The 15,873-nt window shown below is 47.1% G+C and overlaps 1 protein-coding gene across 1 annotated transcript in view; it reads left to right on the forward strand.

Annotated features, from left to right (window-relative positions):
• dsf (nuclear receptor dissatisfaction) overlaps window positions 1-15,873 on the forward strand; it is a 57,475-nt gene that overhangs the window by 22,200 nt on the left and 19,402 nt on the right. Inside the window, exons 3-4 of the mRNA XM_077630111.1 lie at window positions 6,061-6,141; window positions 8,302-8,463. Of these exons, the coding sequence (XP_077486237.1) occupies window positions 6,061-6,141; window positions 8,302-8,463 (243 nt within the window). The remainder of the gene's footprint in view (window positions 1-6,060; window positions 6,142-8,301; window positions 8,464-15,873) is intronic.

Here is a 15,873-nt window from a genome sequence, read left to right on the forward strand (position 1 = left end):
TTTTTAAGCCTTGAATGATGAGCCAACTGACCCAGCAATCCTTCCTTTGGAACCATTGGACAGACTATGGTGGGGGGATGTAGAGTAAGCTACTTCCACAACCGTGGGCATTAATGGCAATGGGGAGCGGAATTGGCACTTGCGACTTCAAATTGCTGCGCCTTGTCGTGCTAGAGTTCGCACCTCACCTTCCATGTACTTCTGCTCAACTCAACCTCATCAGCTCGATTTACTCTTGGTCAACCATGCCCCACATGCTTGCAAATGTTTAACATATTGCTTGTTATTGACTTTGATCAGCTTGGTATACTGTCTTGTTCGGCTGTTCATTCATTTATTTATTTGTACATACTGCGAGCCATAACTTTGGCCCAAGCAGAAGGGCACACAATTATAAAAGCCATAAAACCATTAGCCCCAACAGCCAAAAGTCATTTAAAGGACATAAAATCCAACATTCATCACAACACCAACACTAGGAGCCGTACAAAAATCCTCCAATTTCCTTCACAAAATATTTCGAGTCACATAAACCTAAAGGAAGGCGATTGCATTCCGCAACAGTATTCAGGAAAAAACTGAACTGAACCCATTGTTTCATGTGAAAGTTGGGGCTAGGGAATGCTGGTGTACATGTCTGGATCTTCATATATCTGTTTAGTTATGCTCAGGAAAACAAATATTTGAACTGCTGCCTTCTTTCCAGTTTGGCCATCACAAGTTTGTATTTTTGTAATACATATTGTGGAAGCGGATGATTGCATTACATTAGAACACATTTAACCTCTTTTCTGAGATGCTAACATGTTGTCTTGTATGTTTCATCATGTGCAGCTGCCAGTTGTCAATGAGGCACCGGACGGCTCGGAAGTGCTCCTGTCATGGGAGGACAGCCTGCCTGAAGGAAGCAGAAGAGACGACCTCTCACAACTTGCGGCCAGCTCCCCCATTTGCAGTGCCAGTGCTGCAGTACCTGTACTGCAAAGCACAGGCAACAGCAGCGGCGACACAAGCAGAGCCAGTGCTGGCGTAAGCAGCAGTGCCACAGCAGGGGCAAGCAGCAGTGCCGGTGCTGGAACAAGCGCCAAAAGTAGGGAACCCCAAAAGAGCCGCCAAAAGCGACAAGGATCTGCTATAGAGCAGCTAGTTGCCGTCCATAAAGGAGAAAGCGAGGCAGCAGCAAAGGCCGACCGCAAGGCACACAAAATGCGCAAGATAATGGTGCGCCTCCAGAAGGAAGCGAATGCCATAAATGCAAGCATGGTGCAACTGCTTGCAAAATTTCTAGACAACAAAGAAGTTAATGACTCGCTCAATAAAGAGTGATCAGAACAGCTGGAAGTTATTTTATATTACAGCATGTGATGAGATGAAAGATCTTTTACTGCTGAAAGCTTTGTATTGTGTTTTAAACAGTGAACTGTATTGTGCGGGCTGGCTACTGTAGTAGCTTGCAGTATTAATTTATTAACAGAGCACATGCATACACTGCAGGGGTACACAAGTGTAGTAATCAAGCAAGTCTGTTGCAAGTACATTGTTGCTGCTCTCGCAGTAACACTCCACCTGTCTCTCCACTCAGAACCAATGGCTGTTGCATGTTCACCAGGAACTGTCTGCTACAAGGCCGATATTTTGCTTGCAACATAACTGTTTTTTTTTCGAGGGGGGGGGGGGGGGGGCAAGTTATAGAACTGTGGGGAATTTTGACAACAGCAAAATAGTGATGACATGAAATTGTTCACAGAAAGCGTACTTTGGTTTAACGAGTTGGGGTGGGAATGTAATGAAATTTATCACACTGTAAGTCTTAAAAAGCTCTCACCATTGGGTCACATTTACGCCACATTTTTGTGTTTGCTTTGTGTGTGGATGATGTGTGCAAAAATTCGAAGCTTCCACCTGTGACCGACATGACTTCGTTACCTTCATGATCAAAAGGAAAAAATTTATTGCAACTATTGCTTAACCTTCGACTAGATATAAAATGTTCACTGTAAGTACCAACAGCTTTTTGGTCAGACGTATCCGCTTCCATTGGGCTAGCATCAGGTGCATGCAACAGCCTAGCGAAAAAATATGGTGATACCCAGGGGGCCCTTATTGGAAATGTCTATATTGTCGCGTAGCGAGCTCCGCAGGTTTCGTGCGCCAGTTTTTCCAACAAGCTGAATGTGTTCTTCTCCCCGCGGTGCTACTGTTGCCGTCTTTGTGCTCGCTGCTGTGCGGACAACCATTAGAGGGGCTCACACCCCGACATTTGGCAGAGCCGTTTTCTCTCTGGCTCTTTGTGAGCAGGCGTTGTGCGGCCCCCTCCCCGGCTTTGTTCGAATGCTTAGTTAGAGTAAAACGCACTGAGACGCACGGTTAGCTGCCTGCAAGGGGACAATGTCTCCCAAGGCCGTGTCCGGGACACCAGAGCTGGCGCGCGGACCCCCCGTGGTTTCCAGGAGAGTCGCGCGAAGTGATTGCTTCGGGCAGCAGACTGCCCGGCGGACCAGATGCGTCGGAGACGAGCCGCGAGGGCTGAGAGCGCGGACGGCGGGTCGCGTGGTGCACCGACTGGGAGGTTTGCGTTCCCTGTGTTTCGGATGTCGTTTTGTGTGTTTGTATCGGTGTGCCAAGCGGAAATGCGCGCGTCTTCGTGGAATTTACGCGGTGCTCTCGAGTAAACAACCTCGTGGGCACCGGCGTGCTATTGGCTGCTTTCGTTTTAAAGAAATCGTTCTCATTGGCCTCGAGAACAGCATTTCCGATTGGTTACTAAAAGTGTCCCCAGGATCCTGGGCAAACGTATTTAAGAGGGGGTTTTGGCGCGAGGAACGGTGAGGAGGAACGGCTGCGGTCCTGCTGCTCGGGACCTCTGCTCGGAAGACGTTGCGCGCCCCTTGGTATGACTGAGGGCGTTATTATTTACTCTTAGAGCTTTGCATCAGTTTTTTAGTTTAAATGATGTTTTGCACCCGTTTTAAATAAACCAAGTTAATTCATGCTACCCATCGGCACCTGCTGGTCAACTTCTTCGAGGTGGCGGAGCGACCGTTCCGTCCCGACGTACGCTTCGTTACAATATAGTGAATGCATTTCATTCACTATACTGCTTTCAGAATACAGTTGAATGGCGCAAAGCAAGAAACACAGACACAGAAAAAGCGCCACTGCTGTGTCTTCCTGTGTTTGTTCCTTCGCATCATTAAACTTTATGATAAACCAACTAATGCCTCAGCAAGTACTTCTGCTTTCAGAAGTAGGAGTGCAAGACTAAAAGCTTCTACTGCTTGACAAGGTACCAACAAGTTGCTGATTGGCAATGTGGCAAGACGATGGCCAGTTATACACGAAAATTATAAGCAAACAGCAAGTGATAGAATAGCAGCCAATACATGGACCATGTGACACAAACACAACAATGAAAAAGGTAGCACAATGGCACTGAAACAGCAACATAAATAGCAGTGCTCAACAAGAATGAATCGTATAAAAATTGGAAGCTCATGCTGGCATTTCACTATCGTCTGTGAGCAAAACTGTTTGAAGAAAGAGATTTGTTCACAGGAAGTAATGAAACCTTCATTATTAGTTCATTAGAGATGGTTGCATGCAGGTGAAGGTTTGTCATAAAAAGTACTAGTAGTTGGTGCGAACCACTTCGTTTTGTAGTTTAACAAGAACCAATAATTAACATTAGCTATATAACGCAAGAATATTTTCTGAAAGCCTGGCCACGACGGCGGCTTTTTAATGGAGGTGTAAAGCAAGATGCTCGTGTATTGTGCAATGTCAGTGCATGTTAATGAACCCCATGTGGTCGAAAATTCTGCAGCCATTCACTACGGCAGGGCATTTTTTTTTGCGTTTTCCGCGCTATTCGGTAAAAAACTACAGAAAGAAAATTTCTGGAGTGCAGCCTCTAAATGTATTATTCATTAAAAGTGCGATGTAGAATGAAGCAATGAAGACTACTCGAGGGCATTTGATCCCATTGTGTTTTGCTTGGTCTCGTGCTGGGCGTCTGGTCAGCTCGGCGCACATTGGGGCGTGCACGTTCCTGTTATTGCGCTGCGCAGAGTGTGGCCTTTTACCTTCACGTGTACTATGACGATGGTGACCCAAGTGAGGATGCTTAGGAAAAGGGATGTTTCAGTTGCAATTCTGGCGGAAATCTATACTGTTTCTTCTACATTTACTTATATGTTGTCTTTTTGCAATGCAATATCAAGGATTGTGTGTCCAAACACTGCATATATAGCCTGACGGCTTCACAACAAGATCGCACTATTGAGGTCCCATCTTAACCTCTTCTCAATAACGCTCTCATAACCCTGGAAGGCGCACACATAAATAAAGAAGGGGGAGGCGATCCGTACGGTTCCGAGGGGACGTCAACATTTGAAAGAATAAAACGGTAGTCGAAACATAGCGTGTCCAACTTTCCTCAGGAAACTCACAAAGGCGGAAACTTGTGCTAGTTGGAAATGGTGCCTTGAACTCATAACGTTGTGGGAAGCCTGCTAGATTCCCGCCGTGGCGTCTGCGCGGCATCCCGCGTCGCTCTCTTTCCCTTTCTCCCGCCTCGGGCGGCGGAGAGACGGCTGGTGGTTAATCGCTGTCATTCGGCCGCAGCTCCGCCCCCGGCTTCCCAAGGGCCTTTGCCATTGGTGACTTTTGGCGGGAATTCGGGACCCGTTTGGGGTGGTCGCGCGACCTTCCGAGCGGGGCCCAGAGAGAGAGAGACCCCTCCGAGACAGCGTAAGGTGCGTACGTTACTGTTCGTCCGGGCCGGCCTCTGCCGTTCGGACCAGTTCATACTCGAGCTCGCCAGCGTGGGTCCTCGACCCGCCGCGGCTCGAGCCTGTCCAGGGGTCCAACGACCTCTGACAGGCGCACCTTGCGTTGACTGCCCACTCTCTCTCGCAAACGGCCCAACGGCCGACACGAGAGAGATCACAGCACTGCCGCGGGGACAATCTCCTGCAGCGGCGTGCTAGCGGCGCGAATTTCTCTTGTTGCCCCGAGCGCGCACCGGAGCCTTGCTCTGAGTGCGCCCCGGGACGGGGTGACTGTTGAGTGTGTGTGTGTACCGCTGGAGGACGGCGTCAATAAACGTCTCCTTTGTGAACTTGGAGGCCTGTTTCTTGCGGCGAGCCGCTCTCCTCTCTGCAGAGGTTGAACGCCGCCGCAGCGGTGCCCCAGGGTGCGTGTGGTGACGGCTGATCGGGGCCCTTGGCTCGCGCGAAGCTCGAACCCGCGGTGGGTAGTGGCCTGTGCCTACTGAGAAACCCACAACGTCCAGCGCTTTAGACAAACACATCGACAGAATAGAAGTCATGTTGACGGGACAAGCGCCGGCTCCGTCTACATGTGTTCTGTTTTGTCCTTTGTGTTTTCTAAAACGTTGGCCGTTAGGAGCTCCACGGGAAGTTCTGGAATCGGTTCCCCGCTGCAATGCCGCTTCTGTTAAACGCTGACGTCGGGCCGCCTACATATACTGGCCTAAATTCTCGTAGATATACAGTCGGGGACAAAACTTTTTGGACCACGTGATTCGTATAAGAAGCCGACAGCTTTATTATAGCTACCGGCCGGACACCACATTTGTGCAAGCGAAGAAGAGGATTTCGACTTTGACCACCACAAGTGTGGTCTCCAGCCAGAGGCTAATAATAGAGCGCCCGGCTTCGCTTACGAGAGCCCACTCCGGAGACTTCTCTCTCACTGTACCTAATTTACGTTTATACACTATGTCCATAGTATGACGTTATGATGTGCCTGGGTTGTAATATTAGCGTTTTTATATTTGTGGCCGCTATTGTTAAAGTATTTAGTTTACACGAGCTGCGACACTTTGCCAGCTTGGTTGGCTGCTTGCTGTTCCATGTTTTCTGGGATGGTATATTACAATAAATAAACTCTGAAACTTCACAACTCTGAGCATAAATCAATAAAGTTCTGAGAGTTGGCCTAAATGTTCTGCCAAGCTTAAAAGAGACGGTTTTCTGTATTCAGTGTTATGCGGTTACTTGGTCTTTTTCACAATATTGTTCCCCTTTTGCGTCGCAGGGGATCGCCTCCTGGACATTCCTTGTAGAGTCTGTGGCGACAGGAGTTCAGGAAAGCATTACGGAATATACAGCTGCGACGGTAGGTATATTTTTCTGCCCGCAATGTGATACGGCGGGCAATGTTGCCTGTTACTGTTGGTGTAGTATGTATAGTATGTGGTCTTAAATGCGCAAGGCTCGCGGCTGTACCGCGCAGTCAAAGAGTGCACCCGGCATTAACTATATATATATGCTCCACCGCATATTGAGAATGCAGTTTATTGTGAAGAGTGATATCATAAACACGCGGGAGAAAGAAAGTCTGTTAATAACGACACTTTGTTATAATTTATAGTCAGAGCGGACACTATGCAATCGAACAATATTTAATTTTTCACTAGCGGTGCCTCTGGGGCTCTGGGGTTCAGATCATGTAGCATGGGCTGAATTTTGGCCGCGGCTTCCCCATCTCGTTGAAGGAAAGATAGCAAAACGGTTGGTTGTATGTATACATAAATTGTGGGCCTGGCAATAGGACACGATGAGGTGTGGAAGCGTAAAGGCGCAAGGACACAGCGGAGAAGTGGACGGAACGAGCGCTAACTTTCAAAAGATTGGTTGAAGCACACAGTTTCTAGCGGGAGCACTCGCGCATGTGCAAAGCCTTCTCATTTGTAGCCGCACTGAAAATGAAACTTAAAGGGCAAGACCGGAGGCGAGGGCGGAGACAATAAATAGGTAAAGTGAAAAAAAATTCAGATATCAGAAAACGCTGCTCTTACTGGGTCACATATATTGAAGCGTGCTAAAACACCGCTCGCTCCGAGCGATCTTTGCCGTTTCAGACAGCTCACGTTCGAGCCTTCCTTGATGCCGACATATTACCGAAGTGTTTGTGAGCAGAGGGCGGCATTTGGGGACCTTACTAAGGGGGGGGGGGGGGGAGATTAGAGATGCGCAGGCGTTACCTAGAGAACTGCCGTTGTCCCTTAATCGGTCGTTTAGACAGCGACGTGTCTTACCGATGTAGACTAGACCACAGCTTAGAGAGCTGCCATAAACAACGCCTTCGTTCTTACTGCAGCCAGACTTCTTTTCAGCCTCGCCTGTCGCCATGCGACAAAGCTTCCGAAGTCTTCACGGCGCCTTGAGAACGACATCATCTTCAAATTTAGCCCCAATTGTCTTGAGATTATGGGGCACACGATGCACGTACGGCATGACAGTGAAGCTTCTTTTTCTTTTGCTGTTCCGTGTGCCTTTTCAAGGGTTTTATTAACTTGTGCATCAGCGTTTCCGCCACCGCGACGATTATTTCGACAGGGTAGCCAGAACTTCCCAGACGCTCGAGTTGGGTGCCAGAGCTTTCTTTTGTCTTGTGGTGACACGATTTGTGGTGACACGAAGACTGCTGGAAGTAGGTGTGGGAATAGGACCCCACCTGTTAGAGATAGGCCTAGAGCTGCGCGCTACAGCATGTCTTACAGCCCGCAGGCCAAGTGCAGCGTTTAAAAATTCGTTCGTATACCATTAACCATTCCTTACGCTCCATAGCTGTAGCAAATCACCAGTAAACTGTGCACCATTGACATACGTGGTCAGAGTTCGTTAGCGCGGACTGGTCGAGAATCGCGAATTAGCAGCATTATAACCAAAAATTCTAGACCGCCGCATAACGCCACAAGAACACAACGACGGCAGATGGAACGTCGGCAGAGTGGCTTCTCCGCTGGACAGGAGTACCACTCGGAGAATGCGCACCTCAGATCGCGCCGTAGAACATTGCTAGCGTACAACCGTATACGCGGCAACTTTCGTGGCGCTGTCGGCGCAGTGGTAATAAAGGGAGAGACGCGAAGGGTGCGAATGCGAGTCGACTGCCTCGCTAACAAGCGTATACACCGCTCTGTTTTCCGTGGCGCCGTCGGGGCGTGCAAAATGAAGTTGCAAACCGTGCCACTCACGCTTCCTGCATCACCACCAGGCTTTAATGAAGTGCGGCAAAGCCTGTTAATGCCATCGGGGTGGACACAGTTCAGTGCAGCGGAGTTCGATATGACGATTTCATTGAACACAAAGTAAAATTTCTGCGCATTTATAAGAAAATTATGCAACAGTTCGATGTAGGTAATGATATGTTATATCTGCGTTCAAAGCATTGTGGTTTGACGGAACAAATGGAGCGTTTATGCTCTGTCGTGGATAGTATAAATACTAAATGAGGGTTTTGCATCTTTGCGGTGTATACCTGTGGGCGCAGGCTGTTCGGGGTTCTTCAAGCGCAGCATCCACCGCAACCGGGTGTACACGTGCAAGGCCCAGGGCGAGCTCAAGGGCAAGTGCCCCATCGACAAGACGCACCGCAACCAGTGCCGCGCCTGCCGCCTGCGACGCTGCTTCGAGGCCAGCATGAACAAGGACGGTGAGGGGTTGCCCTTCCCTCCTTGCGATGAGCTCGGTTGTTTCTGAGATGACTGCCAGCATCTAAATACGTCTCCACCCGTTCGCTCTATATATACACCTCCTCATCCCCTCTTATTGGTTCCTGTATCTTATTCCTCATCTCTTTCGTCGAGTGTGAAGCTTGTTTATGTCTTCGCAACATACTTGCTTCTCGTGTGACGAAAACCCTTGTTTTGCCAAGTGCCCAGTTGTCCCTTCTTCTTTTCTATTCCTTCATATCTCTTTTAAGTACAAAGACCCGCACCTGGCCATGTCAAATCATTGTAATTCTTCTAGCGATACTATCACCATCACGCGCTTTAGATACCAAGCAGTGGTAGCACTTTCGTACGAGACTTGGAATATGTCATTGCAGTCAAATGTGAATCCTCCCTGGAAAGTTTTTTAACTGATAGCTGTACGTGAAGATAATTTCGGAGAGAAGAATGCCAGCGTATGGTGACACGTATACTTGGACGAGACCTCCATTCAGAAAGCGAGATAACAGGACTCGCCAGGAAAAGATTCTCCTCTGATTCAACGCCATTTACGGGCCACGATGTGAAAACCCACTGCAGGTAGCTGCAGGTTTCATTTCCTGCAACAATTGCTGTCCACCTATTGACGGACCTTGGAAGGCCAACGTGCTCTCAGCGTCCTACAAGGCCTTTCCGACTATATAGGAGTGGGCGGCCTTTCGGTTTCCATAGCGTTTGGCTTCAGTGCACTATATATTCGCAGGATCGGATCCCAACAGCGGTGGGCGCATTTTAATGTTGGGACCTGTGACCACGTCGCAGATGCTGTACTTTTAGAACAGGCTTATTAGAACCTAGGATCATCTCAATATTTATGTTGCAAAACTCACAGCTTTTTACAACTTGCGTGACAGCGTATACTTACCATCAATATACTGTAAGATATATAGAGGCATCTAAAAGCTGCTGGCACTGAATTTGAAAATTCCAAGCATCGGACAGCATTGCAATTAGTCACATTCTTCACTAAGTGCGATTTTATTGTTTTTCAGAACCCTCTACTAGATCTATAATCATTCCTGTCTCTTTATCTGTCTGTGACACCATGAGAGGTTCAGGGGAGGAGGTACTAATTTAAAACCTTCAACAACTACAAGACGTCTTTGATCGCATTATAAGATCTCATGCCTTGTAGTATTATCGTCCTAAAGCGGAGTGGTGAAATGCATCGACTTTAAAGAAGAGATCAGTACGTATTGAGCCACCAAAGTCATCAAAAAAAATTCAGTTTAATGTTTTGTTTTCTGCTTCACACATGCACCTTCCGCGTGAGTGGGCGTTTAAAACAAGCTTAATATTTTATATTTTAAGTCATACGAACGAAGGTGCTATCTAATGCGTTCATCAAGTGCTCTGTAAATCAGTTATGTCTAGTGGTTGGAGGTTTCGGGTTAAAGAAAGGAAAAAACAGTACAATAGACATACGCCGAAATATCTCTTTCAAATTCGATTTTAACCGGAAAAGGTCAGCATCTTTCACAGGTACCCCTTAACTTGCTAGCTCTTGATTACGAGTTACAATCGATGAAAAGAGACAATTAACAATATTCAGAAGCCAGGAGCAGGGTGAGACCGCGGGATCGTGCAGGGGTAAGTTTTGGAGCTTCGCCCCGCTGCTTTAATCAAATGCCGGATGCGGACCGAGGCGTTCCATTACTTCATCAAGCTTCATCTATAGCGCCTTCTGCTCACAGACTCAGCGCCTTGTGAGTGCCTTTAATCGATTAAAGAGTTTCCGCATGGCATGCAAGCACAGTGACAATGTTTGTAATCGTAACTTGCCACAATAAAGTCGAAACCGTGCGCAACGTAGGGGAACAGTGCCATGTTCCAGCTTCCGAGACTGTTCAACGGCCTTCATCGCTGCAGTCAAACGCAGACCACGTGACCGTAGGCCCTCTGCTTTCTTCTGGAATTTTGTTCTGATGAAGCATTTGCTGCTTTCACAGTCCATTCCGTGACTGAAGGAGTTGACATTGCGGCGTGAGAAACGTCTACCTTTTCATTTATCATAGTTAGAAATGGCTGTCCCCACATGAAGGCGACTAGACAAGGCTTGGTTTCACTTGCTTAAGCGAAGAGTGTGTGTATGTGTTGCTTACTTGTCGCTCTCGTTTTTATTTGTTTATTTGAGTTTTTGCGTCACCCACACCATAGAAATAAACGTGAATGTACGTTTTTGTCTTGCGGCCGGTTCCCTGATTTCGCGCTATTACATTTTTTTTTTCAGCGATGGTATTTCGTATACCAACCACTAGTCAAACACGATTATTTTTTTGTTATTCATTTTTACATAAACTAGTGTTGCTAACCTACCACCCCAGATGACCTATACGGAACTTTTGAGGGCAGAAGGGCGCTGGGTATATGTCACTGAAAATAAAATGGTAATTTTTTCCTCGCAAACCATATTCTCCAGAAAAACAAAAATTTAGTTCTTAAAGAAACACCTAAGAAAACGTCTGTGGAAATTTCACAAAAAGAAAACCGAAATGTCCTACTCCTAGTTACAACCTGGACCGGGGTGTATGTATAAGCGACGTCGTGAAAGTGTATGTTTTTCATATAAAAATATCTTCTTCCTTGTCCTGGTTGATTTCCGGCAAGCGTGTAATGTGTTTTAATGGGTCATTTGGTTGGTCATTGCTCTAGGTCCATGTTCCACTAGATCTTGCGCCGTTTGCAACTTTAGTTGTCCGTCATTCTTCATGCGCTGTGAATACGCTTGTTTTCACACGCGTGAACAGTTTTTGTATTAGTTTATTATCGGTTTGCTTCCAGTTACCCCTCCGGATATCAATTATTTTTGTGCAGATTGAAGTAGTACATCAGACATGTGCTATTTTATCTTTTTGCAGCCATTCATCGAACGAACTTGTTAGAATCAGAAGACATAAAAAGGACGGTTCTTTTACGGAGTGCTTTTCCCGCTGTGATGTTAAGCTCTCGTAAAGTTTCAAAAGGGGATATTCAAAGTTCCTTAAATTACTAGCAACTGGAATCACTTTGCTTACACATATTCTTTATTCTGTTCACTATTCTTGACGAACATTCCAATGGAAGCTTTTGGAGCCCACGTCACTACTGCATAGATTAGAATAATTGTAAACACACACAGCACATACCTGAATTGCTCTTAAGAGAGCAAAGCTACCGACTGACAACCTGAAGGAGACATCTATGAGCGGTTGTCAGTCTAAGCCGTTGCGTGTAGATTGAAACCACGTTATGATGAGCACCAAGTAAAATAAAGTGAACCTCGGTTAGTCATTAAAACCTTACTTTACAATTAGCTGAGTTATTTCTTGGACGCGAGTTGCCATTTTTTTTGCATTGATTATGAGAGAGAAAACGTACTATTTTGGAATAAGGGTTAGAGGTCAGCCCAAAATGATGTTATTGCTGATGACACGAAGGGGTGTAAGGAAAAAAACAAAGGAAATGAAACTGAAGCCCGGCGGTGGCATTAAGTACAGAGGTCAGGAAATATGCCATCACTGCCTTTTTCACTTTCGCTCAGAGCGGGATAAACTTTTATGAGCTTCTTTGTTGGTCTTGTTTTTATATTGTTTTGCCCTGCCCCAACGACCAGCAAATGCTCGAGTGCCGGTCGCTATTTACAAAAAAAAAAAATTGGCGGTGGTTTAGCTCTGGTTAAACCTGGAGTGGCGCGATAGCTACAGCTGGTCGAGTGGAAGTTGCTCAGTTGAATTGCAATGTCAGTCCCTTTCACCGCTCCGTTTCTCTGGGCGCTCCTTCATCTGCGTCCCACTTGACACGGCGCATGCGCACAGCTGTTGCAGCTCGGTTTCGCCGGCGCGCCGCGCCGGCGGCAGCAGCAGCTGCTCCGCACCACGTGACCAACCACGTGGCTGGTCACGGTACCAATCACGTGAGGAGCCATGTGACCAGCCACGGCGCCGCGCCGCCGGCAGCTGCTCCGCACCACGTGACCACGTGGCGGCGCCGCCACGCTGAAGGCTCGAAATGCTGCCGTAATGAAGCTATCGCTTCAAAACAGTTAATCTTAAACAATGACAACAGCCCCGATCATTTTGGAAGTATGGGTCCACTAAACCAGTTTTGAAAGAGACCCGAATCGGTACAGCGAGAACAGACAAATACATGGATACAGACAGCAAACATTAAAGCGCGATGCGACTTCACGGGACTTCCTTCCTAAATTTTCAGAGACAAGCGAGCACGCCATTTTGCGTCTATTTAAGATGGATTATTTGGGAGATATAAAAAAAAGAATTTCAAAACGACTAGGAAGCAGCAACAGGGGAAATGGTTCCCGGCATATGCGGCAGAAATTGTGCGCACAGATTAGTCCGGCTAATTTTCAGCGCCCTAAATTGGTATAGGCATCCTCGCGGAGGCAGCTATATGTTTGCTCACGTTTACCCTTGCGCTTGTTTAGAGTCTGACAGGCTAGCGAAGGGAGTGAAAGCGCCACCCGCGTGAGAGCTCAAGCGCGTTCGTTATTTGCTTAAGCGCGGTTCGTTTGGCAATGCGCAAATGCGGGCGCGTGGGTGAAAGCAGTCAGTGAAATGACGCGTCACGTTCTCGGTTTCCGATTATCCGAGGCTCTACGCTTCTTATTTTTGCTATGGCGCTTTTTGCAATGGTTTCGTTTGTGTTGGTTGTAATAGCTCTCCCACTTGTTTCAGGCAGCACGACGTTATAGAGCATTACTTTTTTGCGCTGTGGTAGTTGTCAGATTTTATCACGACTAGCAAACAAATTGTGATAGTGAAGTGATGTTCAAATGTCCAATCAAATTGTGTTGTATAGTTATTTTGCGTTAATTTGGACGCATTTTGCTGCTCAAGCTTGGTGTCTGTTGCTAAACTTCATCCCGTTGTTGCTAACAGCAACAGCAGTTCACAATTGGCAGCGAGGTGCTGGAAGTGGTGAACGAATAAGTCTACTTAGGGCAGGTAGTGACAGATGATCCGGTTCATCAGAGAGAAATAGCTATAGAAGGATAAGAATGGGGTGGAGGGCATATGGCAGGTTCTCTAAGATTATGAATGGCAGTTTACAAATATCCCTCAGGAGAAAAGTGTACAACAGCTGCATCTTACCGGTACTCACCTACGAGGCTAAGTGAAAGGGTTCCGCTTAAGTTAAGCACAACGCAGTGAGCCATGGAAAGAAAAATGATAGGTGTAACGTTAAGAGCCCGGAAGCGGGCAGAGTGGGTGAGGGAACAAACACGGGTTAATGACATCCTAGTCGAAATCAAGAGGAAATAAATGGGCTTGGGCAGGGCATGTAAAGCGAAGGCAAGATAACCGCTGGTCCTTAAGGGTAGCGGAGTGGATTCCAAGAGAAGGCAAGCGTAGCAGGGGTGGATAGAAGGTTAGGTGGGCGGATGAGATTAAGATGTTTGTAGGCAAAGGGTGGGCGCAGCTGGCAAAGGACAGGGTTAATTGCAGAAACATGGGAGAGGCCTTTGTCCTGCAGTGGGTGTAGTCAAGATGATGATGATGATGGTGATGATGATGATGATAACGATGCCGAACTGAAAGCACTGTTGTGCTTTACTCGTGTTTCACCTTTTGCGCCTTTTTCTCGTTGGCGTTCCTTTCGAAGTGGTCACAATCATAACAGCAGTATTGTCCTCGTCTACATAAATTTTAGGGCAATCCTTGGTTACATGCTTAAGGTAGCGCCCTTTGACGCTATGTGTACCTCATAATTGTGCACGGAGCACGAGGCGAAGGTTGCGTGTTCAGCCGCATCATATATGTGACCAGGTGTCTCAACGAAGACCGCCTCAAATTAAAAAAAAAAGGCTTCTTGAAGTATACCGATGGCTTTGCGCTGGTGTAGTATAAGTTTTCGTGGACGTTAGAATGTGAATCATGTTAACTGCTACACTAGGTAACTAAATTCTATCAGTTAACTTCCTTACAATTACGCAGCAACCGTTATATCAGTTTTCAGAATTTCCAAAACAAGATTACCTTCGCCATCTGGGTGAGCAAATTTGGCAGTTTCATGCGCGACAGCTACGCCCACCGATGCACATCACCTTCTTTGGTCCGCCTCAGCATGAGCCAACACCGCAGGACAGGTGGGACAGAGGTGGTCACGTGGCATGGCTTGCAGTAACAACGAGCCAAATATCTGGGACCTGTAGATGTGTCTCTAGAAACGCTGATGAGTTTTTTACGGGAACCTGTTATTTCAGGCGCTTACACTGCCAATCGAACGTTTGCCCGCAGGACTGGCCAAGAGACACGCAATTTTTTTTCCGGAACGCGAGAAAAGATGCCGATTGCTATTAAGGAAGGAAGGAAAAAAAGTGGGAGTTTTTCTCTCACGATTTTAACGGATTGTATTGAGCTGCCGTACCTGAAACCTTATTTTAGTTTCTTCCTTTTAAGTTGCAAGCCTTACTTGCTCCTTTGAGCGAAAACCCGTGTTTGTGTTAGCACTCGATGCTATCCATAAACGATGGTATCCTGATGCAACCTGTCGGATGGTGGCTAAGTAATGATTGGTCGCGCGAGGCTGTTCGGGAAGAGCTGAATCGCAGAAATTCCACCGGTGGCAGAACCTGTCATCGCAGGGCAGTGGCGCAGCCCTTAACCGGTGAATCACTGTGCCAGCACTGGTGTGAAAACTCCCAGGGATGTATGAATGTAAAGTCAAGAATGACCAATGCTAAATATATGGACATTATTAGCTATCTCGTCGTTTCCTTAAGGTGGAGCCCGGGCCGCGGTGCAGGCGGCGACTGTCCTCACAAAGTTAGCGTGCGGATCAGAAGGGGTGTGGCGGCGTGACGGCAGCGGCTAGGTATAGTGCCATGAAGAGGAAGAATTTCCAGCGGCGTGGCATCGGGCTACATCACGCAGCAGGGCGCAGCGACTGCAGTCACATAGTGATCGGGCATACATACGCCTCCTCACACGTTCGTAAGCAGGCGTGTCTCCGCCTAATTTTTTGTTGCATGAACCGCAGTATGCTTACTGCGTTGTGTTGCGAACTCGTTGCACACTCAATTAAGGCTCACTCAGACTACAGTATAAAGGAGATAGCGCGCACCATTTCTCGATTTTTCGCCCAAATATGTAACTTTAATTACGCGCCTTCACGCCTCTTTAATCGATAAAGTGTAATGAATTTAATAATGTTAACGATGATAACAGTTACGAAAAACTGACTGGTTTTGGCAGTTCAGTGATCAAGCCATAAGACCTGTTTCCTTATTTCATAATTACTGAACCTTATGTACTATGTTGCGTCAGGACTTATTGTGCATACAAAGCAACGAGAGGTCCTCTAGCTGGCAGCTTGATGATGTCGGACAAAGTGTCAAGAAGCGCAATAGGACT

This window comes from Amblyomma americanum, chromosome 7 (genome assembly GCF_052857255.1).
Source record: "Amblyomma americanum isolate KBUSLIRL-KWMA chromosome 7, ASM5285725v1, whole genome shotgun sequence".
NCBI classification, from domain to species: Eukaryota; Metazoa; Arthropoda; class Arachnida; order Ixodida; family Ixodidae; genus Amblyomma; species Amblyomma americanum.